This window comes from Macrotis lagotis, chromosome 1, assembly GCF_037893015.1.
Source record: "Macrotis lagotis isolate mMagLag1 chromosome 1, bilby.v1.9.chrom.fasta, whole genome shotgun sequence".
NCBI classification, from domain to species: domain Eukaryota; kingdom Metazoa; phylum Chordata; class Mammalia; order Peramelemorphia; family Peramelidae; genus Macrotis; species Macrotis lagotis.
In genome coordinates, this window is record NC_133658.1 from 547931463 (window position 1) to 547959246 (window position 27784).

Below are 27784 nucleotides of genomic sequence, written 5' to 3' on the forward strand. Positions count from 1 at the left end.
TGGAGAAGGGGAGAAGTCAGAAGACAAATTTATCAATTAAGTTTGCCATCTTACATGGGCATGATTTTTGGTGCCCTAAAATAATTACAATAGTAATATCACTGATCATAATAACAGATACAATATGCAATATAATATAATACATATAATAATAATAATAAATTTGAAATATTGTGAGAATTATGAATCTGAAATAGAAATAGGATGTGAGCATACCCTCTAAAACACATATTGTACAATATGATAAGATGAGGTTCACTTAGACCTAACATGATATAATTAGGAACACTGAAAAATAAAAGTACATTCCCCAAAGCTGTCAAGAAAGCTTTTCTTGATCATCTGTATAGCCTCCTTCCCTCCTCTGTTGCTTGCCAAACACCAGTAACTTGTGGCTCATTTCACGATACTGATGTGTTGAAAAGCATGGGTCAAAGTAAACAGTGTCTCATGGGTTCCTATAGAATCTACTCCTGGAAACAATCTTTTTCTATCCTCTCCTACTCTGTCACCCATGACATCTCTCCCAATGGCAGCATTAATCCTGAAAGCAAATCAGAAATGCTGGGAAAAGAAGAGGGATGGAAATTATCTGCTTGAGGGGCTCCTTAAGGTCTCTAGAAAGACAAATTTTAGAAGGGAGGGATGCTTGGAAGGGTGGTAGGTTAAGGGATAGGAGGACAAGATAATAAGAAAAATGCAGTAAAAAAAGTGGGGAGTTGTATTACTTTCAGGAAATATTATAGAGAACTCTATATAAAGAACTCTATGAATATATAGAAATATATAGAATATATATAGAAATCTATGTATATATATATATATATATATGTGGGTATGTGTGTGCCTATATACAGATAAATAGAAGAAAATCAATAAGGAATCAAAGATGGACAATCATGAATACAGTGGATTGTGTTTATTATATAGATTTTCTTGAGGTGAAAATTTATTGCTTTATATTATGAATCCTCTCTTATGCTTTGTTACATACATGATAATGTTTTTTTCTTATTTTGTATTTAAGATAAAAAATTAAAAAACTAAATAAAACAAAAAATAAATCAGTAGAACTCACCTAACTCCTTTGCAGTGGGGTGGGGGGGGAGGTCTGGGGGTTTGAGTTTGAGTTCTGACTGTTAGAATATGTGACTTTGAACAATTCACTGAATCACTCTAAGCCTTGATTTCTCTATTTGTAAAGCAGGGAATAATAAATAATACAGACACTGCTATCTAATAATTTATAGAGATGTTATGAGGGAAGTATGTTGAAAACCTTAAAACAATATATAAAGATGAGGGGCTATTATCTTAAAATAGTAGTAAATAAATTCTCTATATTAAAAACGATCCAGAGATTTCAGACAATTATTTTTCTTTACTTCAAACTATTAGTTATATCCAAAAACAGTTGGATCTATGGATCTGATCATCCTTGCTTTCTTCTATAGGTGGAATGTTTTGATGGATTATTGCTACACTACTCCATCTGGGAACCCAAATGATGATATACGATATGACCTATTCTTTAGGTAGGTGTTTCCTGAGGCTTCAATTTAAATCTAAAATCTAGCTGTGCTTGATTAGCTGTGCTAGCCTTGATAACCTGATAACCATTTTTAGTATTTTTTTAAAAATTGAGTTTCAGATTTGGGTATTTATACTTGCTCTGTGGAGTTACTTTCAACACTGATTACTGAGTAGGTCAAAGTAATTGAAAGTTAGGAATAAGTTTGGCCCATCAAAATGGCTGATTCATGATTAAGAAGGGAAAATGATGAAGTAATTTTCTTCCAAAGAAGATAGTGGCCAACTATTTGTTCTATTGTCATCCTTATCAAAGAAGGCAGCTAGGTAACACAATGGATTGAATATTGGACCTGGGGTCATGGTAGACCTGAGTTCAGATCCATCCTCACTTACTAGCTGTGTGACCTTGATCAGAACACTTTTAATCACTGACTGCCACAGGTTTCCCAAATGTTAAATGAGATTTATACTAGCTCCTTCTCAGGTGAGAATAAAATTAGATACTGTTTGAAAAGTGCTTTAAAGACATTAAAGTACTATATAAATGCCAGCTATTATTTTTTTAAAGAAAGAAGAAAAAATTAAGACAATAATTCAGATAATTTAGGATAAAAAAATTTTCATCTCATTTATCAAGCTACTTCACATGCAAGTCCCGTTTGGCCTATACCTCATTTTTCTCAGCCAATAACTGTACTATTAGTCTCTAGCAAATGGTGATGGATTGTACTATAGTTTTATTTTTTTAGTGTTTCAATATTCAGTGTTTGGGATCAGAAAAGTGAACAGGACTCAATAGTATAAGTAAAGATTCTGACTGTAGATGATAATTGACCCAAACTTGGATTGTGATATGCAGTTGGCTTGATTCACTGCAGCTCTTGGATAGGGAGAAGCAGCATTATGGGAAGCACAAAGCATGTTTCACTACTTCTATTCTAGTAGGATGGTCCCCAGAAACTAGGTCAATGAAATTTAATGAACCCACATCTGCTCCCCTTGGACAAGAATTTCACAGGTTTGTTGTGAATCTAACAACAGAACCATTGGTAGTCCCAAAGGACCAGGACACCAAAGCCTTCTGCATTTGAGCTATGGGAGCTATCTATCTCTCTTCTAAAATCTCTTGTTGCCTGACAATGTTCAGTCCTGGGTTGATTGAAAAATCTTGATTGAAAGAGGTTACACTCCTTTTCTTGTGTTATTTGACTCATTACATTCTCCCACTCTATGGAAAAAAATTACATAAGGTTGATATTTTGACTCATGCCCCAAAGGGCTTAGAAGAAAGTCATTTAATATATAATATGAATCAGATAATAGACAGATTTTTATTTCAGACTTCATACTCACTTGTGTATGTTGACAGAAAGATTCAAACCAATATTCTGCAGCAACTGATGTTATGTTCTTTTAATTAGTTGAAACTTAAAATATTTTAGGACATAAAAGAAGTATGTTGGTTTGCTGAAAAGTTCCATTTACTTTGGTTCATACTGTGTCTACAAAGTCCATGTTTTTTGACCAGTCCAATCAGAGATTAGAAGCCTCCTTTTTTTGTGGCTATCTTCTCTGTTGCAAAAATTCTCCCATCCATGAATCAGCTATGACAAAGGAATTAAAGATCCTCTGGTTGCCTTAACATCTTAGAATTACTTCTTTTTAAAAATATTTATTTATTTTTATTTTTGGAAAAATTATGATTTTTTTAATACATTACTAAAATATTCTTAAGAGTAAACATAATACCCCTCCCCCAAAAGTATAGATCCTCATGAGCAATAAAGAGAAAAAAATAAAATTAAAATAAAAAAAAATAATAGGGGCAGCTAGGTGGCACAGTGGATGGAGCACCACCCTTGGAGTCAGGAGCAACCGAGCTCAAATCTGGCCTCAGACACCTAACAATCACCCAGCTGTGTGACCCTGGGCAAGGCACCCCAACCCCATTGTCCTGAAAAAACCAAAAAAAAAACCCCAAAGTAAAATAAAATAAAATAATAAAAATAATAATGACAACAACAACAATAGTGGGGGGTGGCTAGGTGGCACAGTGGACAGAGCACCAGCCCTGGAGTCAGGAGCACCCGGGTTCAAATCCAGCCTCAGACACCCAACAATCACCCAGCTGTATGGCCCTGGGCAAGCCACTCAACCCCATTTGCCCTGCAACTCCCCACCCCCCAAATAATAATTATAATTAAAAATGTTCCTCAGTCTATGTTCCAACACCACCAGCTCTGTCGTGGGTAGATCACATTCTTTAGGATAAGTCCATTACAAAAGCTACTTCCATATTTTTCCATTGTTACCATTGCTGATTGCAACTCCCTCCTTTTATACTTCCTCACTAACATATACTATATTTTCTCTCTCCTTTCACTCTGTCCCTCTTCTTAAATGTGCTGTATGGTAGCTAAGTGGTGCAGCAGACTGGTTAATGGTCCTGGGGCCAAAAGGCCCCGAGTCCACATACCACCCCTAAGGCCAAGCAACCACCACACCCTGTGGTCCCAGACAAGCCATCCAATCCCAGCCCCTTGCAAGAAGTAAAAAAATAAAATGTGCTATATCTGCCTACTGTCCCCCATAGTCTACCCTCTCCTCCATCACTCACATTCCCCCTTCCCCCATCCCCCTTCTCTCCTTTACTCTAGATGTCTATACTCTAGTGAGTATATATGCTGTTTCCTCTCTGAGCCACCTCTGATGAGAGTGAAGGTCCCCTCATTCCTTCTCACCTTCCCCCCTTCCATATCATTGCAATAGCTTATTGTAATAAAAAATCTTATTATATGAAATATCTTAATCTATTCCACCTCTCCTTTCTCTTATTCCCATTACATTTCCCTTTTAGCCATCTTTACAATATATCTTCAAATTCAACTCTCTTCTGTGCTTCATCTATAAAAGCTCCTTCTACCTGCTCTATTAAATGAGAAGTTTCTTATGAGTATTCTCAGTATCATTTTTCTATGCAGGAATACATGCAGTTCATCATCATTAAGTCCCTCATATTTTACCCTTCTCCTCCACTCTCTATGCTTCACCTGAGTCCTGTATTTGAAGATCAAATTTTCTGTTCAGCTCTGGCCATTATAATAGGAACATTTGAAATTCCCTTGGGTCATTGAAAGTCCATCTTTTTCCCTGGAAGAGGACATCCAGCCTTGTTGGGTAGTTGATTCTTGTTTACATTCTGAGCTCTTTTGCCTTCTGGAATATTATATTCCAAACCCTATGAGCCTTTAATGTAGTTGCACTAAGTCCTGTGTGATCCTGACTGCAGCTCCACGATATTTGAATTATGTCCTTCTGACTGCTGGTAGTATTTTGTCTTTGACTTTGGCATTCTGCAACTTGGCTATAATATTCCTGGAGGTTGGTTTTTTTGGATCTCTTTCCAGGGGAGATCGGTGGATTTTCACAATTTCTATTTTGCCCTCTGCTTCTAGGATATCTGGGCAATTTTCCTATAGGAATTCTTTAAAAATGATGTCAAGGCTCTTTTCATGGTCATGACTTGTAGGTATCCCAATAATTTTTAAATTATCTTTCCTGAATCTGTTTTCCAGATCAGTTGTTTTTTCAATGAGATGTTTCATATTTTCTTCTAATTTTTCATTCTTTTGGGTTTTTTTGGCAAGGCAAATGGGGTTAAGTGGCTTGCCCAAGGCCACACAGCTAGGTAATTATTAAGTGTCTGAGACCGGATTTGAACCCAGGTACTCTTGACTTCAGGGCTGGTGCTTTATCCACTGTGCCACCTAGCTGCCCCAGTTCCATTCTTTTGGTTTTGAAGTATTGTGTCTTGATTTCTCGTAAAGTTCCATTCTACATCTGAGGGATGTTTTTTTCCTCAGAGAGCTTTCTTATTTCTTTTTCTATCTGGCCAATTCTGTTTTTTAAAGCATTCTTCTCCCCAATAACTTTTTGAACTCCATTTGACCAATGCTGGTTTTTAACATGTTATTTTCTTCAGCATTTTTTTGTATCTCCTTGACTAAACTTCTGACTTCTTTTTCATGTTTTTCCTACATCTCTCTCATTTCTTTTCCCAGTTTTTCTTCTATCTCCCTCACTTGATTTTCAAAATATTTTTTGAGCTCTGTCATTGCCTGAGCCCAATTTCTGTTTTTCTTGCAGTCTTTAGATGCAGGAGCTTATACTTCCTCATCTTCAGATTGAATATCTTGATCCTTCTTGGAATCATAGACAATGTATTTCTCTTTACTTTTTTATTTAATATTTATTCTCATTTTGTACAAATCATGTTTTTTTACATTAATAAAATATTCTTGTTTAAGAGTAAATGAAATACCCCCTCCCCTCCATAAATATAGACTTGCTTGAGCGATAAAGTAAAGGGGAGAGAAAAAATTAAAATGAAAAAAAATAGTAATAACTGTAGGTATGGCCAGGTGGCGCAATGGATGGAGCACCAGCCCTGGAGCTACGAGCACCCAAACCTACATCTGGCCCTGTACACTCAACAATCACCCAGCTGTGTGACATGCAAGCCACCTGAACCCCACTGCCCTGCAAAAAACAAAAAAAAAAAAAAGAAAAAAGACCCAAAATAAAATAAAATAGTAATAATAGTAGGGGTGGCTTGGTGGTGGACAGAGCATTGGCCCTTGAGCCAGGAGCACCCGAGTCCAAATCTGGCCTCAGACACCAACAATCACCCTGCTATGCAGGCCACTCAGCCCCATTTGCCCTGCAACTCCCCTAATAATAATAATAATAATAATAATAATAATAATAAATGTGCTTGAGACTTTGTTCCAACACCAACAACTCTGTCACGGGTGGATCACATTCTTTATGATAAGTCCATCACAAAAGTTACTTCCATATTTTTCCACCATTGCCACTGCTGATCACAACTCCCTCCTTTCGTATTTCTTCACTACCATATACTATATTTTCTCTCTCCTTTCACTCTGACTCTGCTGTAGGGTAGCTGAGTGGTGCAGCAGACAGGTCCCCGGCTCTGGGGTCAAGAGGCCCTGAGCCCCCCTACCACCCCTTAGGCCCAGCATCCACCTGGCCCTATGGTCCGGGACAGGCCATTCAATCCTAGCCCCTCGCAAGAAGTAAAAAAGAAAATGTGTTATATCTGACCACTCTCCCCCCATGGTCCATCCTCTCCTCCATAACTCACATCCCCCCCTGTCCCCCTGTCCCCCCTCTCTCCTTCTTACTCCAGATGTCTATACCCCATTGAGTTTATATATATATATATGCTGTTTCCTCTCCTAACCACCTCTGATGAGACTGAAGTTTCCCTCATTCCCCCTTGCCTTCCCCCCTTCCATATCATTGCAATAGCTCATTGTAATAAAGAAAAATCTTATTATATGAAATATCTTGGCCTATTTCCCCTCTCCTTTTTCTTTTTCCCATTACTTTTCCCTTTTTTTCTATTGACTAGATTTTTACACCATATTTTATCTTTGAATTCAGCTTTCTCCTGTGCTTCAACTATAAAAGCTCCCTCTACCTGCTCTATTAACTGAGAAGATTCATATAAGTATTATCAATGTCATTTTTCTGTACAGGAATACATGCAGTTCATCATTAAGTCCCTCATATTTTCCCCTTCTCCTCCAGTCTCTATGCTTCACCCTAGTCCTGTATCTGAAGATCAAACCTTCTGTTCAGCTCTGGCCATTCCAATAGGAATATTTGAAATTCCCCTGGTTCATTGAAAGTTCATCTTTTTCCCTGGAAGAGGACATCCAGCCTTGCTGGGTAGTTGATTCTTGGCTGCATTCTAAGCTCTTTTGCCTTCCAGTATATTATATTCCAAGCCCTATGAGCTTCCAATGTATTTGCTGCTAAGTCCTGTGTGATCCTGACTGCACCTCCACGATATTTGAACTGTGTCCTTCTGGCTCCTTGTAATATTTTCTCTTTGACTTGGGAGTTCTGGAACTTGGCTATAATATTCCTAAGGGTTGGTTTTTTGGGATCTCTTTCTCGGGGGGAATTGGTGCATTCTCTCCATTTCTATTTTTCTCTCTGCTTCTAGAATATCAGGGCAATTTTCCTGTAGTAATTCTTTGAAAATGATGGCAAGGCTCTTTTCCTGATCATGATTTTCATGTATTCCAATAATTTTTAAATTATCTTTCCTAAGTCTGTTTTCCATATCAGTTGTTTTTTCAATGAGATATTTCACATTTTCTTCTAATTTTTCATTTTTTTGGTTTTGAAGTATTGATTCCTGATTTCTGTTAAATTCATCAATCTCCCTGAATTCTATTCTTTGTCTGAAGGATTTGTTCTCCTCCAAGAGTTTTCTTATCTCTTTTTTCCATCTGGCCAATTTTGCTTTTTAAAGCATTCTTCTCCTCAATAACTTTTTGAACTGTTTTATCCATTTGCCCTAAGCTGGTTTTTAGCATGCTATTTTCTTCAGCATTTTTTTGGATTTCCTTGACTAAGCTGCTGACTTCATTTTCAGGTTTTTCCTGCATCTCTCTCATTTCTTTTTCCAGTTTTTCTTCTAATTCCCTCATTTGATTTTCAAAGTCTTTTTTGAGCTCTGTCATAGCCTGAGCCCAGTTTCTGTTTTTTCTTGGAGTCTTTAGATGCAGGAGCTTGTGCTTCCTCATCTTCAGACTGAGTATTTTGGTCCTTCTTGGGCTCATTTGCAAAATATTTCTCAATGGTGTTCTTTTTTCTCTGCTTGCTCATTTTCCCAGCCTGAGCCTGGTTTTGGGGTGCTTCCTAAGCTTTTGGGACACTCCCACAAGGATCTCAGTGCGTGAAGCTCTGTCTTCCCTCCTGGTCTGTGAATGACCATATGCGCCCCCCTCTGCCACAGGTCTGAGGTGGAAGGGGCCCCTGCTGTTCTTTGGGGGCCTAGAAAGCGATCAGGATCTGAATGTGGTCAGAGCCCCAGAGTCTGTTCCAGGGGCAGAGGACACAGCTCCACAGTCTCTCTCATCACTCTCCTCCCTAGGTTCAATGGGCTCATGCCCTGGGGGCTGCTGCTTACCACCTCCACCTGCTTCTGTTCCTGGATCTGAGCTGTGCTGGTGGCTGCTAGCTGTGTGCCCTGAGGGCTGGGCTCCAAGTGCTCACTCTGGCAGAGGTCCTCCGCTGCTCCCTCCAATTTGTGCCTGGTGCTCCCCAGGGGTGTAGCTCAGGAGACTCCCCCGCTGCTGTGAGCCCCGGCTCCCAGTGCCCTGGGGCTGCCTCCAGGAGGCTGAAGTTCTTGGGCTCTGGTGGGTCACGCCCCTGGCGGCCGCCCCTCCAACCCGGGGGAGTAGAGCCTTTCTGCTCTTTTCCAGGTTACTTTGAGTAGGAGAACTGCCTCACTGGGTCCCTCTGTGGGTTCTGTCTCTCGAAAGTTTAGTTAGAGTCCTTAGCTTATGAGTTTTATGAGAGAGTGCCTAACACAAGATCCTTTCTTGTCACCATCTTGGCTCTGCCCCCCACCCCACAATGTATTTCTCAATGATGTTCCTCTTTTTTTTCCTCTTTACTCATTTCCCCCGCCGGTGCTTGGTTTTGGGGTGCTTTCTGAGCTGTTGATTATTATTGGGACACCCCCCCACAGGGATCTCAGTGTGTGAAGCTCTGTCTTCCTCCAGGTCTGTGAATGACCACAAGCTCACCCCTCTGCCACAGGGATGAGGTGGGTGGGCCTGCTGTTCTATGGGAGGTCTAGACTGTGGTCAGTATCTGAATGTGGTCAGGTCCCTCGAGTCCTGTTCCAGGTACAAAGGACAGACCTTGGAAGTCTCTCTGTACTCCCTTACCTAGGCTGAGCACTCAAGGCTCAGTTGCCTAGGGGCTCCTGCTTACAACCTTTGCCTGCTTCTGGATCTGGGCTGCCATGGCCACACTGCTTACTGAGTGCCCTCAGGGCTGGGCTTCACATGCTAGCTCTGGCAGAGGTGCCCCGCTGATCTTCCAAGTTGTGCCTGGTACTCTCCGGGGTGTAGGGAAGGAAATTGCCCCTGCTGCTGTGAGCCATGGCTCCCAGGCACCCTGGGGCTGCCTCTGGGAGGCTGAAGTTCCATCACTCTGGTGGGCCACCTCTCTAACCCTGTGGAGCTGAGCCTTTCCAATCTTTTCCAGGTTGCCTTGGGCTGGAGAACTGCCTCACTGGATCCCTCTGTGGGTTCTGTCTCTTGAAAATTTAGAGTTGTTATTTGATGTTTTGAAATATTATAGAAAGAAAAACACATAAAAGAGACTCTTCTGTTGCCATCTTGGCTCCACCCCTCCATAGAATTAATTCTAAGCATGGATTTCCATCTCAGAGATGATGTTTAATAAAATATAAAATAGAGTAGGTAACTAGAACTTTCTAGTCACTATACACTCACTAAGTCACACATGACCAGCTGGAAGGGTCCAGGACATTTGTTATTCATGCAGCACCTAATCATTGAGTTGCACATGCTTTGTTCAACCTCGAGTTATATGAGAAAAATTAACCATAATAATGTACATTATCTATAATTATGGCTATGTAATTAAGACTTTACTCAACACTTTGTTTTATGATTATAATAAATATCCCTAAAATGGAAGAATGGTTTAGATGGTCCTCAAAGACTGTTGTTCTTTCAGTTATGGAAATAAATCTAAAAAGTGAGGTGTCATATTAAAAAAATTACAGTCACATTGGCACAAGGCTCAGAATAAGGAGGACTAGGTTCACTACCTTATTTTAATACTTTACTATCTGTGTGACCCTGAGCTAGACATCGATGCCTGTTTCCTAATCTTTAAAAAAAAATAATACTTGTAGTCCCTTATTTCTAAGGTGGTTGTGATGAAGACACTCAGAAAAAAAAAAAACATGAAGCATTGTTATGCTATGGTAATGCCCCAGTTTTTTTGTCTCCTAAAATATAGCTGCGACAAAGATCCACAAACAACTGTCATTGAAAATGGCAAGAGTCAACAAGGTCGGTTTTCATTCGAGGTGTTCCGTTTTGTGAAGCACAAAAATCAGAAGATGTCCACTGTCTTCCTTCACTGTGTGACCAAACTGTGCAGAGCAGAGGATTGTCCTTTCCTCACTCCTGTAAGTGTTTGCAGATTTCTCATGCTGCATGCTCGCAAACTAGCAACTGGAACAGAAGTTCATTGGACTAACTGACCACTAAAAAATAAAATGTGCCTTGTCCCAGAGTCCAGTGGTCTAAATAGTATCCCCCAGGATCTGCTGTTTTCAGATCATAGCCTCATATGTCATGTATTAGGCTATTTCTGGAGTTTACAGGAAGGGCTGTTTATCCTTGAAATATAAGCTCATTTCCCAGGAACTAAAGTTTTGCTTCTTCCAATTGACTTATCCGGTTCATGCCTATATAGATACACACTCATATATACATACATATATATATATATATGTATGTATATATGAAATTATAAAATAATCAATCTCCTCCATTAGATTATAAATTCTTTGAGGGCAGAACTCTGTCTTTTGCCTCTTTTTGTATCCCCCTCTTTTGTATCTTTTTAATCCCCTTAACAGAATGCCTGGCACAAAGTAGATGCCTAATAATTGTTTATTAATTAGTTGATTGGTCTGGGGGGAAAAGAGGGCAAGTTATTTGTGAGGACATAGAGGACTGGATTTAAATCCTGATTCATCCACATTCTGGTTGTGTAGCCCTGGTCAAACCATATAATCCCCTAGTTCTCTTTGCTGTTGTTTAGTCATTTTCAGTTATGTCTTATTCTTTGTGATACCATTTGGAGTTTTCCTAATGGAGATTTTGGTGTGGTTTTCTCATTTCCTTCTCCAGCCTTAAGTCTCTAGATAATTCTCCAAGACTTCAGAGTTCCAACCTGAGTTCGTAAAAGATGCTGCCTATACCACTGAAATCACAGCTCTTATTCTTAACTCTATCTTTTTCTTTGTGAGAAACTTGTACATTTGGGATAAAAACAACTATATTGAGGACAGTATGCTTATTGGTATACTTTTTTGCCAGAAGGTGATTTTAATCCTTTGCTTCCATTGAGTTGGAGGGGGAAAGTAGACCCCAGGAGAGTGGAGTTATAGTGGAAATTCTGGGGTGGACCACCTTTTCACCTCAATTCCACACACAGCTTGTCTTTGGGCAGCAGAGGGCTTTTGGAGGGAAGAAACTCTTTAATGGAAATACTATACTTTTACCTTTCTTTGTTTCTCCAGCTAGCTTTCTTCAAATTTCAGCCCAATTTACCTTCACTCCCCAAAGAGGGGAAAAAAGTTCATTCACTACAAACTGGTGATGGTTATGTCTATGATTTTTAGTAGTTTTTCTTTAACACATCAACTGTTTCTATTTTAATTTTACAACTATGCTGCAATGGGAAAAAAAACCCTCACCAAACTCTGAATTTGTACAGGTGCAGAAGAAAGTGAACCTACCTAGATTTGAATCCTAACTCTGTACCCTACAAAACTTTAGGCAAAGTACTTAAATTTTCCTTATGTGAGGGTAGGTGATGGTCTTTAAGTTTCTTTTTAACTTTTTCTAGAATCATATATATATATATATATATATCATCTATATCTATATCTATATCTATATCTATATCTATATCTATATCTATATCATTTATGTCTCTCTCTCTCTCTCTCTCTCTCTCTCTCTCTCTCTCTCTATATATATATATATATTTATATATATATATATATATATATATATATATATATATATATGTAAAACCAGGAGCTACTTTCATGGTAGGGTTGACCAAAGTCTTGGTCAAGACCTGGACATACATAACATACTTAGTGTCATTCAATAGCATTTGTCAAACACTTACCATGTGATTAGCACTATTCTAAGTCCTGGGGGAAATAAAGAAAGGAACAGCAACAAAAACAAACAAAAAACACAAGATAAATTCTACACATTTTTATTGACTGTCCAACAAACCTCATTCCATTTCCTCATCTATTTTCTGGATTCACTGACATTCTTCTAGGACCAGCTGGGGCAGCTTGGTGGTAGAGTAGATAAAACACTGTCTTTGGAGTCAGAAGGACAGGAGTTTGAATCTGACCTCAGGCACTTGACACTAGCTGTGTGACCTTGGGCAAGTCACTTAATGCTGATTGCCTTGCATCCAGGGCCATCTCCATTATCCTGATTCATATTTGGCCACTGGACTCAGATGCCTCTGGAGGAGAAAGTGAGGTTGGTGACTTAGCAGAGCACCTTATCTCATTCAAAATACCATTTATGTTTGTCCTGATGTCATGGTCCTGTTTGAGAATAAAGGACAAACATCATCAATTCTCAGCTAAAATCTTATCTTCTGCAAGATTATAAAGAAAAAATAATCTGTTCTCAGAGAACCTGGCAAAAGTCTACATATAAACAAGATTTATATAAGTTAGACTGGAGATAATCAACAGAAGAAAGGCATTAAAGGAGATAAGGAAAGCTTCTTGCAGAACATGGTAGACACTTTAATAAATGATTGTTGACTTGAATTCCCTCAAGGAGTTCACATTCTAAGGAGGAAGGTGATATGCAAACAACTCTGTACATGTAAAATATGAACAGAGTATGTGGAAGACAGTCTCTGGGGTGGACACCAGAAGGGGAGAGGAGTGGGGAGAAGGCCTCCTGAAGAAGTTGAGATTTTGAATGAATTTTGAAGAAAACTAGCATTCTGGGGAAACAAAGATAAAAATATAATATATTCCATTAAAGAGCTCATCTCTAAGACCCACATGTACAAAAATATTTATTGCAGCTCTGTGGTGGCAAAGAATTGGAAACTGAGGGAATGCTTCTCAAGGGGGGTATGACTAAACAAGTTGTGATAAATGAATGTGATGGAGTACTAGTTTGTTTTGAAAGAAATCATGAGCAGGTGGATTTCAGAAAAATCTGGAAAGACTTATATCAACTGGTACTGAGTGAAGTGAGCAGAATCAGGAGAACATTATACACATTATCAGCAAAATTGTGTGATCAACTATGATAGACTATCAACATGACATACTTCTCAGCAGTATAGTGATCAGAGATAATTCTAAAAGACTTGTGCTGGAAAATGCCATCCACATCCAGAGAGAGAACTATGGAATTTGAATATAGACCAAAGCACATTATTTTCACTTTTTAAAATTTGTTTTTTTCTCCTCATGATTTTCTTCTTTTTTGTTCTGAAAATTCTTTCTTGTTCTGAAAATTCTTCTTTCTATATGACTAATATGGAAATATTTTTTTTAAAAAGTGTTTATATTCTACACAGGGAGATAATATGCAAATAACTAGGTCCATGTAAGACAATTAATTTAAATGGAAAATGATTTCTGAAGGAAGGTTCTGGAAGATGAGGAGTGGCCATGAAAGAGGCCTCTCACAGAAAGGGGGATTTTTATACTGCCTCTTGGAGTACACCAGTGATACCTGGGGTGGGGAATGAGGGACAGCCATGAAGTTATGAGCTACTGAAGGGGCAACAAGAAAGCTATTGTATCTAGAGAGCAGAATATATGGAGGGGAGCAAAGGTTGGTTCTATGAAACGAGATCAGGAGAGAAGTTAAGGTTGGAGATACACACACACAGACTTAGGAATAATCTTCATCACTGAATCCTTGGGTACTGATGATGAAATCAGCAAGTAAGATATGGGGGTGGGGTGGGGGAAAAGCTCCCAGGAAAGAGCCTTGAAGGATAACCATGGTAAGTTGGAGTGACCTGGATGAAGCAAAGGAGACTGAGAAAGCATGGTCAGTTAAGTAGAAAGAAAAGCAGGAGTAGAGGATGTTTGACAGTGTTAAAGATGACAAAGAGGTCAAAAAGAACAAGAACTGAGAATAGACCATTAGAATTGCCAATTAAGGATTCTCTTGGTAACTTTGGAAAGAGCTGTTTCAGTTGAACAGGTCAGAAACCAAATTGTTGTGAGTTTAGATAGAAATGAGAGGACATGAATTGGAATAACCTGTTGTAGATGACTTTCTCAAGGAATTTAGCCACAAAAGAGAAGAGAGAGATATATAACAATAGTTAGGGAGGAAGGTTCATCTGTTTTTTTTTTTTTTTTGTCTTAAGGATAGGGAGATAAGGATTTGTTTGTGAGGATTATAGGCAGGATTTGAAATCAGGTCCCTGGAGTCCAGAACCAATGATCTCTTTTCTGTAAATCAGGGAGCCTAAGCTCTCAATTATGTTAGGATGGATTAAGTGAAATATGCACTAAACCTTGCCTTGGTACTTAGTAGGATTTTATTGGATGGATTTATTCAAACATTGAGTCAAATAAGTGTAGAAAAAGTTTAATAAACAGAACTTTCATTCAGGAGAGCTATTGAACTATGTAAATTAATGAGGCAAAGCACAATTGGAATGGTGGGAAATGAGAAATGTGACCCAAGCCAAAGGAAGAAATACTGTAGCAAAAACATGCCAAGTAATTAAATGCACACACAAATGAACGTGAATAAAACTAAATGTGTGGCCATTGGTCCAGAGGAACCTCCTTTCCAAAATGGTCATAAAGAAACAGACTTAATTCAATGAAAAATTTAATTTGTTTTCATTCACACCTCAGATTTGCAATCCCAGAGAAAGAAGAGACGTGGGGAGGAGGACAACATGGAGCCCACAGAGCACCTCAGGAAATGCTGTTGTTTCTGCTGGCCCCATAATTACCCGGAGTGGTAGGACAGCTCCTGCTTTTTCTTGTATTCATAGGAATTTCCAAATTGAAAACTTATTTTGCTTCTTAGAAGGGTGCAGAATCATTTCTAAAAGGAACTAATTAACTGAAAGATAAGCTAAACCTTCAGGCTTCTCTAACCCTCTAATTACACAGTGGTACTTTGTTTATTTGACTTTCATATAAAGGGTCTTAGAGAGAGAGAGAGAGAGAGAGAGAGAGAGAGAGAGAGACAAAGAAGAAGAAGGAGGAGGAGGATACATATATATATATACACACATATATATATATATACATCATCTCTTCTTACATGTTTATGAAGAGGAATGATTATGCTTAAAGTCATTGAGGTGGGATACAGGGAAGAACTCATGATTTTTTTCCATTAGTTAAATGAAGAGGCCATGTTTTGTTGTTTCTCAGTCTTATCTGACTCTTCATGATCCAATTTTTGGGTTTTCTTGATAAAGATACTGAAGTAGTTTGTTATTTCCTTCTCCAGCTCATATAAGACGAGGAAACTGAGGCAGTGTTAATTGACTTGCCTGGTGTCACACAGTAAATATCCAAGATATGATTTTATCTTATGATGAATCTTCCTGTTTCTGAGCCCAGGGTTTTATCCACTTGGCCACTTGGTTACCTAGGAGCTCTTTGGAATAATATAAAAATTATGAAATTGAAAGTCAGGAATCCTGGCTATATGATTTTGGATAAATTATTTAAGTTCTTGCATTGAAGATTTTTCATACATAAAACAAAAGTCTAGGATTAGATCATAGGATTTGTAGCAAGAAGAGATTTTGAGTATTACCAAATTCAACCCCTTAATTTTACAAATGAGGAAAATGAGGCTTAGAGAAGTCGAGTGACTTGCTTAATAATATATGATTATATAAGTTTATATGAGATTGCTTATATACATATATGGGTAACAAATAGCAGGGTTAGCTTCAACTCCAAGTTCTCTGACTCTCATGCCAATAATAAAAATCACTGGCTTTCAAAGATGATTTCAAAGGTCCTTCAGTGATTCAGATTTGGCTTAGGGCATATAACTAAATTATTAGAGTAGACTTTTTTTATTCTTTAAATTTTTGTCTATACTTATATTAGCCTCAGGTTAGGTAAACTAATGTAATATTTTAGTTGTTGTGTCTGAAGAAAACCATATTTCACAGAAAAATTTAGCAATCTCAAACAAAAATGTTTTTGGATTAAGTTATCCAAATAATTGCCTCAGTTCCTCATTTCATCTTTGTGCATTGATTTAGGCTTAAAATGTTGGTCATTCTCTCTTATCATGCTCTTATTTCAGTTTCTCATGACAGCTGCTTTTCAGCTGAAATTTTCCTTCAGCAAGAAGGTGGAATGTTTCATTTGTAAAGTTTGAAGGAACAAAGACATCCTTTTAGTCGTCTATAATTTATGATGACGAGGGGAAAATGTGCTATTGTATATAGTAAAGGGCTGCTAGGTTCTTTCTCCAATAATGTAGCAATGTATTAACTATGAAATTTCAGACTTGGTGCAGACTCCCTGAGGATCTGGTACATGCTTTTGAGTGGCTTGAAAAATACTGGTTTGTAATTTGTGAAAGGCCCAGTTCTTATTTCTGTGCCTCTCTGCAGAATTGGTGCGTAGAATTACACAGAATGAAGTCAGTTTGCATTGAAAATATTTGGAATTGCTTTTGAGTGGGAACAATAGAAAATGTTTTTAATTTCTGGGAAGCACAGTCAGGCTCAGCTTTGGGGAATTGAAATGGGAAATATATAGATGGAACTGTGTGATCTATAGATGGAACTAGCCCTTTTTATGTATATGGAGATCATCCCTCCTCCCACCCACACTTCTTAAGTGAAATGCCTCCTTTTACATGAGTCAAACAAAGCTTAGGTATAATTAACTATACATCAGAATTCTTTATTTTTTTTAATACCATGGAACACTACTGACTGTCTGATGAAGTCCATGGACTTTTTCTCAGAATAATATTTTTAAATATTATTTACATAAAACATAGAATAATAAAGGAAATCAATTATAATGAAATTATAGTTATGAAAGTATTAAAAAACAAATTGATAGACCCTAGGTTAGGGACCTTACGATCATTATGAATTATGACCCTTGAACAGCATACTCATTATATTAACTAATAGTTACCTCTGCTACTATTACTCAAGGATTAAAAGAGAATTCTTTTTTTTTTAAGATAATTAGTTAGGGACTACAACCATCTTGAATCTTACTTATTGTCAATGGGTTTCTTTTATAATAAGATATCAAAATGAATGCAAACTCAGCTCCCTAACTGACAAAAATGCACTGTGTCACTTGAATACGAGGACTTTCACAATACAGGTAAATTACAGATTCACAACACAGTAGAAGAGTCTAGGTTTGCCCAGGTATAGTAATCACAGCAGCCTTCTTTTGGAGCCCCTTTTTGACCTACCTCAGATTCTATTTTTCAGCTCTCACTCCTTGAGGAAAACAAGGTCTTTTTTGAATAATTGTAGAAGCATTGGGTTCAGGAAGAAGGTGCTGTCCTAAAAGTTCAATGTTGCCTTAATGTATTTGTTTCATCCTTCCTGCATCCCAGAGCCAGGATCTCTTGACCAAACTTCTTTTTCATATGCATGTTATTTACAGTAAGTTCTACAAGCTGGTATATTTTTCTTGCCCTTGAGTACCTCAAGGCAATATTTATAGCTTGAAAATGTCTTCAGAGTCCGCCTAGTACAAACTAATTTTGCTAATGAGAAAACCAAGGCATAGAGAAAGGGAATTGACTTCATAGGTAGTAAGCAGCAGAGTTGAGATTCAGATGCAGATTTCCAATTTCAAATCCAAAGTTCTTTCCATTATACCAGGCTGTACTGGTTTTTCTTTGTCTCTTTCACCTCTCTTATTTCTTTTTAATGTCTGCTTTTGGCTTATTAAAAGTGTCAAATTTCTCAACACTCATATTTGAATCATACACATAAGGTTTTTCCTATCTATTTTTTAAGACCAATAGGACATCATAAAGTCCATGTATTTGGAAAGAGGTACTGTTCATCATGATATGTAACACTGGCAAGGAGACAAGAACTAATATTTCAAGCACTCTTTGGGATAACTAAAAATAAACTCAACTGTATATTTAAATAGGAAATCTCAAGAGTTTTATTTCTGTTTCAATCTTTAATAGAGCTGAACTAAGATATTTGGTGCATACAGTCTATATCTATGTCTATAATCTATATATCATGTATAACTATGTCCATGTATCTTCTCTATATCTTCATTTATTGCTCTCTCTACATCTACTTTTCTTTGTGTTTGTATCTGTCTTTATCTGTGTTATCTGTATCTATTTCTATTTCTCTCTCTAAATTTAGACATCCCTATATTCACATGTGCACACAACACATATATGCAATAATATACATGCGTATATTCTAGCCAAAATAGATATAGGTTATATTCCAAAGAGAGATAAAATATAGAAATGGAAGCATAAATATAAAGTAATTTGAGTGGGGAGGGAGGAATAAAAATGTGCAAATCAGGAAAGATCCTTCCTTTCATGGAGGGAGTAGTTAAGGTGAACCCTGAAAGAAGTCAAGAATTTTCTAAGAGGTGAAGATAATGAAACAATGTTTCCCAGGAATGGGAAAAGGCTTATGCAAAGACATTGAGGCAGGAGATATGGAATACTGAGCTAAGGGAAAAGCAAACATATATTGCATATTGCTATGCTTATAAATTTATAGCTAGAGTGGGATAGAGTATTAGAGATGGGGTCAGTTCAACCTGGTAAAAACCTGTCTCAAATACTGACTACCAATGTGACCCTAGAAAAACCATTCAACCTCTTTGTCCCTCACTTGTAAAATGATGAATGTTGGTTTCAATTTCCTCTAAGATCTAATTCCAACTTTAAATCTATGTCCAGATGAGTGTATATAGATAAATAAATTTAAAATCTTTCTTGACAACACAAAGGAGAAACAGGCTTATGAAAAGAAAAGTACTATGATCATATAATAAAATAAAGAGCTGATTTTTAATTCTCTAATTGAGCATGGTTCCCTGATATCCTGCAGAAGGTCAAATCATAATTCTTGTTCTGTTGGCATTTTGATAACTTTATGTAGTTCCATCCAAATACAACACAGTATAAGGATAAATGTTTGGAGACTGTTAAAGAATTCAAAATATGTGTCATTTTACCGCATGGTTAGTAAAGTTTTTTTTTAATTGCTGCCTACTTATGTCAAGAGAGGAAATGTTCATTCTGCATATGTCTTTGCATAGATGTTATACATCTTTTCAATGCGCTTCAGCCATTTTTATGGGAGAAACCAAAGCAAGACAGCTTATCTGTCATTACTGGCTTTGTAATGGCCTGTGGCATTGCTTCTATTGCCTTCTTTCCAGTGGTTCTTATCCATCTATGTTCTTTCAAAGTGCCCATCAAGCATAGTATTCCAAGCTGTTATCATGTTATTTCCCAGTTTCATCTGCTTCCCCTAGTGTTTTTTTAAAACCACCAGGAGGAAAGAATATTTCCATAATGCAAAGCTTGGTATACCTTAAAAAAAAGGTGGAGGAAAAGAAAAGCAAGAGGATCAGGTAATAACATAATAGAAAATAATTGCAAATCTTCCTGTTTTCCTGCAATACTGGTTATAAGCAATAAGCAAATTGGGCATTTTTTGATATACATTTGTGAATTTTGCATTTTAAATCTATATTAATTGGATGCATCCCCTGACTTGAGGAGCAGGTTTCCTAGAACCAGTTATCCACGTTCAAGGTTTCACCCATTAAAACCATAATTCACAAGCTCCCACCAATCCCATTGCCAGAAGATGAAACTAGTTCAAAGTAGAGGAAATTATTGAAATACAGAGTAAGAGAAGTAGCAATAAAATTTGCCATTCTATAAACCTTTTCTTCCCCCAAATAAAGGAATTTAATGGGAAGAGTAGACATATAGGGTCATATAGACATAATTGGTCAGGTCATAGAGAAAGAAAGGTTCCTATGGAAGGAATATATGTATTCTCTACTCAATGATAGTTTGTGGCATTTTGCTCTTCTGGACATGTAGTATCCCATGAGTTTTGCTAGGCATTGCTTTGCTGGAGATACATTACTAAGAATCTTCTCTCTGGTTTCTGTCAAAGCTTAGATCTTTTTCTAATAAGAAGAGTGACCTCTATTGTGATCTTATATTTTTCAAAAGCCATAGACTAAACTTTCTAGGTCAGGGGCTAGCATCTTTGTATCAGAGATCTCACTAATTCCTGAAATCTAGACAAACCCTGATCATTGTTTTGTGTAAGGGCTAGTTATCCAGTAACCAAATGATTTTGGGATTTGTGGCTCCATAGTTTTTTTAAAACTCTAAACCTTTTGATTCTGTCATGTAAATGAGTAGTTTGAGGCAAGGGTGGAGAAGATGCATAGAGGCAAAGCTAAGCCTATGTATTCTAGTTGCCTACCTGCCTTTCTTGCTTTTCATCTATTAATAGGACCAACCAAAGTTAGAGGACTAGCTCACTTTTTAAAGTATAACATCCCCCAGAACAAATATTTATTTTGCTAAAACTCAAATATCAGGGGATTTAAACTAAAAGACTTCAGTAATGTTATGAAATGTCTTTAGACTGTTCCATTATTTGAAGTCTTTTCAAATAGTGCTTAATAAATGTTTATTGAATATAATCAAAAGCTAGATAAATTGAGCTCAGTATTCTTTCCTTCTAAGATCAATGCAATAACTTTTGCCACACTTTATTTTTTCCATTTTTTAAAGAAAAAGAAACTGATATGCTTTGATTTAAACATATATTCTTTACTATCATTGGGGTTTTGACAAATGAAGAGTTGACCAATGATTCCAGAAATATTACACAAACTTTAATCAGGATAAAACATCCCCCCCTTTACCTTTTTCACACAATACAAGTTCAAGGAATTTCAGTTACAGATCAACAGTGGTAAAACTGGAAATGAAAAAATGAATTGAATAAGGAAAAGTCAACTTGCTTTGATTTACAAGTACAAATAAACACAAACTAATCATATTTCAGATTTCTCTTTCATTTATCTATTAAGTGTACATTTTCTTTCCACATAGGCTAATAGTTTAATAGGCTAGGGGAAGAATTTTTTGCATGTTGCAGTATAACAGACACTAAATAATGACTATAACATTAAAAAAGTTAGCTATAAACACATTAAAAATGAAATCAGCTCATACAATTAATACCTTCTCTGACCTGTCTGTCAGAAAGTGATGAATCAGCAATGACAGGAATGAATTGACATCTATTTAAGGATAGTATTAGTATGTTGGTGGGTGACAGTTTGAGGGATGTGAGAACAATGAGGAAAGAAGATTATAGATTAACCTTCCTGAAGAAGGTGAGAAGGGAAGAAAATGGGACCAATTAAGGTAAATGTCTGTTAAATGTTTGATAATCTCTCTTAGGAGGGGGGAAAAAACTTAATACTTTTAAGTTTAGTCTCCATTATGAACATTTTGTCCCTCATATTTTTAAGTTAAGGCAATCTAAAAAAACCAGTAAATCAAGCCTAGAATTTAGCATTTGCTGGTTTTAGAGATGTAAATGCTCATTTTGAAAATTTATCAGCTCTCAGGAGGCAGCTTCAACTCATCCGTGACCAAAATATGTAATGTATTTCTTCTTTCTTTTTCAGATGAAACACCCACAAACAATTCACAGCTTGGTAAGTTAATCTAAATATAGTTAATGTAAAAATGGATTGCATTGACTCTAATTTCAATCCATTTTCTATTATATTATGTTATTTGATTATCAAGCTCACAGTATTGAGGAGCTAGAGCATAAGGGATAGAATGAGGAACAGGTTCTCCCATGGCTAAGTTGTTGGTTTGTAGTATTTTTCTATTTTAGGGGATGACTCTAGTGATAGCTTGTAATCATGTTGGGAGAGGATAATGACATCTAAAAATCAATAAAACCATTAAAAATAAAATCTATCTGTAGTATATAGACAAGGGAGATTAAGTCTTAAAGCAGTGAAATTCAATAGTCAAAAGACCATTCTAGCTTCAGTACTGAAGCTAGAAACTAGACCCCAATTCATGTGCCTCTTAGACTAATACTTTTGTTATTGTGGGGTGCTGGGACATATCAGTAGGAATTCACAGAGGGTGATAACATGGCAGGTCTTTACATTTCTGTGTTTCCTTGTTTCACAGGTTACTCCAGTGAGCCTCCTTTCCAGTTGAATGCCATCACCAGTGCACTGATATCAGGATTAGTCATTTTGGGAGTCATGAGCTTTTCCCTTCTCATGTGTTCTCTGACCCTCCTGCATAGGAAGGGGTCTGACAGTCTAGTGTTGAATGGTATAAGAAATCCAGTTTTTGATTAACTGTAACAGTTTTCTCACATTTGGGGAGCTGCCTTCAATAACATGTGATTCCATTGTACATGGACTGAAGCAATGTTCCATCAGCACTGAATACCAGCTCTTTCTATTTGTAGTCTTACTAGACTTTATTGTGCAGTTGGTAATGATGGTGGTAGTGAAAGAATTTAGTCTATATTGCTATTGTCATTCGTGTTTGTGATCAGACCTCTTTGTTGCCTGGGGTGTGCTAACTGAAAGTTTAAAAAGAAAATCAGGACTTAAATCTAACAGAAATACTGCCTTTTTTTCTTCTCATCTGTGAGATCCATTCTCTCTCTCTCTCTCTCTCTCTCTCTCTCTCTCTCTCTCTCTCACTCACTCTCTCTAGCTCTCTCTCTTGCTCTCTCTCTTGCTCTCTCTCTCTCTCACTATCTCGGATTATGGGAATAATGCCCTGCCACTGAGTATGGGAAGAGGTTGGGGAATCAGATGCATTCTTCCCTACTCTCCATCTGTCATTCCCACCCCATTTCCTCCAGTAAAACCCTGTGAGACAGTTCCAAATATACTCTTAAAGCTGAAGTTGCTTACAGCTTCTTCTGGCTTGGGGATTCCATTTTAATTAGATCAGCCAATCTGAAAACTTGATAGCTATTCACTTTAACCTCCTGTGCTTTGGGCTGATTCTGATTTCCACAGCTGGCAACAGTTCATTTTCTAGGACCCTCCTGAGATATGTATTGTGTAGCCTCTAGTATCCATTTTCTACAGTGAGTAGTGAAAAAGAGTGGTAGCCTCCAAATTATACTAAGTGGCCCAGGGTTGCTATTTACTTACATAAGAATGAATGGGATCATTTTTATCCTTCTTGCTCTGAGAGAGAGCCCCAACTGGACCAATTTTCTGAGATAAATAGCTCAACTGTGGTGATTGCCTTGGTCTCATTCCTCCTCCTCTTCTTTTTCCTTCTTCCCCTTCTCAAATCAAATCAGAAAATGGAGAAGAAATTCTCTCCACCATGTAGCCCAATTATCCTTGATGGATCTATGGTGACATATCTACTTCTACAAAGTAGATTGAATGCTACTTCCTAGGCAAGTTTTATCCCTTGGGTTTATACAGAAAATTTTCATCACCAAAAGTCTGTTGCCAGTCTACAATACTCAACAAACATTTATTACAAAGGCAAAATAAACTCTTGAAGATACTTTGTTTACAATGTCTTCTGAGGTCACATCCTTTGGATTCAACAGTATTTCTTTCCATTATTATTTTGCAATATGTAATTTAAAAGTTTTCTAGGACAAAAAGCCCTAACATTCTGACCAGCCATTTTATATTTGTTGGGTTTTTGTTTTTGTTTTTATTTTTTAGTTTCCCCCGCCCCACTCTTAGGAGACATGCAGGCAATAAAGTACATGAACCCTATATTTTTCCTTAATCACTGATAAATAAAATGACCTAGCAAGAGTGATTTCTACAGTGCCTTGTCAATCAATCAGCCAATCAGAAAGCATTTATTGCATGTACCAGACAGGCTACTGGAGATCCAAATGCTGTCAAGTACCACTTTCAAAGTAATAGTTGCATGGGGGGGGGAATAGAATAATTCCTACCCATAAATTATCATGTTGTTCAGGACCTAAATTACTTTGCCAGATGCAAATTACTAGAATCCTTGTATAAAATGCTGTGCTTACATGCTCAAAGGGAACATTAATGTAATTTTCCAGATTATTTGGGTCCCAAACCTAATTTTCCTACAATTTATCTGTATGTTTCAGGAGAAAGTACTTTTCTATGCATAATTATCTGCATAATAATTTCAACCCTCCACTTCATTGGGAAGGCCCAGACAAGGTGAAGAATTTTGCAAGCATCTGGTTAATACCTTGAATGTAGAGAAAAGCTTAAGTCTTTCAAGGTCTCCAATCTCCCCTTTATCTTGTATTGTTTTAATTCAGCCCAAAGGTGATCATCCTGAACTTTCTGTTTTAATAAATTCCCTTCCTCCTTGAAAGGGGAGGGGGAGAGGAGGGGAGGAAGGATGTTCTAAAGAAAAAATAGACTATGCTACTTATACAATCCCATGTCCTAAGGTAGCAGAATTGTATTTCCTAAGCCTAATCCCCAATTTGCTTTTGATCATGAATTTGGATTGTCATGGATACATTGATTGAATAAATTTCCACAGATGGAATGACAATTATATCTGAAGTAAGATATACCTATTAGTTGATTTCTAAACTTTTAGAATAATTGCAGTTTTAACAATTGTTTAATTATTCTGTATTGCTATATTTGGTTATACCTCTTTTTTTCACATGAACCAGCAGAATTAGAGGTATATGGTGTAATGTAATACTAGCTATATGTCTCTACTTTCCACAACCTATTAGTGCAAGGTAATTTCCCCCAAATGATATTCATTTCTAGAATGTAAACATATTTTTTAAAGAAAAACCACATTGTGCATATTTTCTTTCAGTTTCAATACCTCAAACTTGGTTTTTTTGGTGGACTTATTTTTTATACATCAGGGGTAAGGTCTGATGACATATAAAACATGATTGTTTAATAAAATAATTTTAAATGAACCTCTTGAGAAAATGTATGTGTATTTATGATTTTAACAAAAATTAATCATATGAAATTAAGGTTACTTTTTTCTTACCACATGGAGCAGCTTTTGTGTGGATTAAATATATTTAGAAGAACCCCTGTCAATTTTATATACATATATATCTATATCTACATATATCTACACCTATATATACACATCTATATCTATACATATCTATATCTTTATCTATATCAATCAGTCTATCTATCTATTTATCTATCTATCTATCTATCTATATACATATGTTATACCTCTATCTATAAAGTAAACCCAAGCTTCTAACTTGGAAAAGATGTTCACTACTAAGAAATATTTAATATCTAGAATATCCCTGAAACAAACCAGATATCAGTGTTAACTTTTTTTTATAATGCTGATTTTATCTGTTGGTCTTGAAGTGGTATGTGGTTTCTTTCTTGGTCTGAGAGTTCTGCCAGCCCTTTACCTGTACTGAGCCTATAGTTTGGCCCTTTTGAGATGCAGATCTTAGCCAGTCTAAGGAAACCTTAGACATTTTAAGACCAACTTTTGAGTATTTCTGTTTCTCCCACCATATTAGATTCTTCTAATCCAAATACTGAGCTATGAGCTAAAATTCCTCTTCTTCTATCATATCCCTAGGTCATAAATCTAAGTCCATTTAATAATGCTTATGACTCTGCTTAGTAAAACTGCATAGAAACTGCTTGGAAATGGGGTGTGGAGGTTCCTTTTAACTTCTATTAAGCTCCTGGTTAATGCAAGTCACCTTAAAAATAATACCAGAAAGAGACTAGAGTGAGCTAGTGACCTTTCTGCTGGTTCCTTCCAGCACTCTAAAGTACCATTCTCCCATTCCCCTTGATTGTATTATACTTTTATAACTAACACTGGTGATACATCTTTGTATTTATAATGAACAAATAGTTTTGGAATGAAAACAAATATATAATCCTAGAATTAACAGTACCAGGACAACTCAGTGCAGTTGACAAATGTAGCCACTGGCTTGCAAAATTGAAAGCTGATACAATTATAGAAAATAAAATGTGGAAAAATGGGAATGTTGTCATATATATGTGACTATCATGCCAAAAGGTTTAATGGTAAACAACTGTAGTTTCTGCCAATTTACAAAAGGAGAAATAATAAATGTAATAAAATAGTTTTTTTTTCTCAGAACCAACCTTATATTAACTACTTATAGCAAGGATGGGGAATGAAAAAAGTTTAATCTTTCCCACAGGTTTGTACAAATAAATGTGTTTTTGGAGAATTTGGTTCAGTTAACTTGATCCATAAAACACTCTGTTTCTTAAAAGAAAAACAAAGAATCAAAATTGTTAACTAGATAATTTAATCTTGAAAAAGATCTTTGCTTCAAGTAGTTGATAGTTCAGACACAAAAAGAAAAAAAAGAGAATGATCTCTTAGATAATGACTTCAATTTCTTCTTACACTCTCTATGTAGAAAAGTAGAACTATTACGTATAGTGATAATCTAAGATTGTCATACTAGTTTCAAGGTTAGTTTTAATACTTTTTTTTAAAAAAGCTATATTAACATTGCCCAAAGCTGAATCCATTACTGAATAATCCTGCTGGGTTGACTAATCAACTAGCACTATAAGATCCTGAGAATGTTCTGATTAAAAAAAAAAAACCTATCTTGCAGGAACTTCTGACTCAGAGATGTGGGTCCTGAACTTATTTTTTTTCTTACCATCATGAAATTTTATATATTTTTCCTTTAAAAAAATAGTAACTATGGACTAAGATGGAAAAATCACCTTGTGGGACACATGATGTTTTGTTTTTAAAAGATATTAATTACACACTAGATTTTTAGGTTAGAAGATTAAAAACAATATCGATTTTAATTTAAAGAGCTTTTGATATTGATGTTATTATATACTTTTTTTCTATAGTAAGACTAGATAGGACAACAAAATATGTTCTTTAACTTCCAGGAACAGAATATGACAAATACTGTCCAGTATCCCTCTTGGATTCTAGAAAGTTAATGGTAGGTTAAACTTTCAGATCATACCTTACTAAATTCATTATGAATAAACAGAAATTAATCCAATGTTCTACTGGAAACATTTCACCAAAAACTTAACTTTCTGCTTTGGACCAGGTATAGATACACTTAGAGGTCATTGCTTTCAGACTAATTTTTCCACCTTCCCGTGTGCCTCTAGGAATGTCAGATTTTTCTCTTTGAAGTTTCTGAGAATTCCATGCTTGTTTCACCAGGAAAATGTGGTTATTTTATTGAATTATAAACTGCTTAGAACCTACTAGAACTAAAGAAGTGAGTAAAGTTTTGGCTATATACTAAGAATCAGATACCCACTGAAATTTACCTACTTTTAATATTACTTTCTGAGGCTCTAATATTGTTGTCTCAGCAAACATTAGGATATTTATTGGAAAGAGTTGAAAAATGCATGAAGATATGCTAGTGGGATAGTTAGATGATCAAGTATATAGAACCCTGGACCTGGAATCAGGAAGACCCAAGTTCAAATCCACCTTCAGTTATTCATCTGTGTGACCCTGGGCAAGTCACTTAACCTTAGTTTGTT

The 27784-nt window shown here is 36.6% G+C and overlaps 1 protein-coding gene across 2 annotated transcripts in view; it reads left to right on the forward strand.

Annotated features, from left to right (window-relative positions):
• ZPLD1 (zona pellucida like domain containing 1) overlaps positions 1 to 23770 on the forward strand; it is a 104088-nt gene extending 80318 nt beyond the window's left edge. For both annotated transcript variants that reach the window (XM_074233520.1, XM_074233528.1), the window contains 5 exons: positions 1455 to 1535; positions 10417 to 10588; positions 15080 to 15188; positions 21911 to 21940; positions 22437 to 23770. In XM_074233520.1, coding sequence (XP_074089621.1) covers positions 1455 to 1535; positions 10417 to 10588; positions 15080 to 15188; positions 21911 to 21940; positions 22437 to 22612 — 568 coding nt within the window. In that variant the 3' untranslated portion in view covers positions 22613 to 23770. The remainder of the gene's footprint in view (positions 1 to 1454; positions 1536 to 10416; positions 10589 to 15079; positions 15189 to 21910; positions 21941 to 22436) is intronic.
• Positions 23771 to 27784: the final 4014 nt, after the last annotated feature.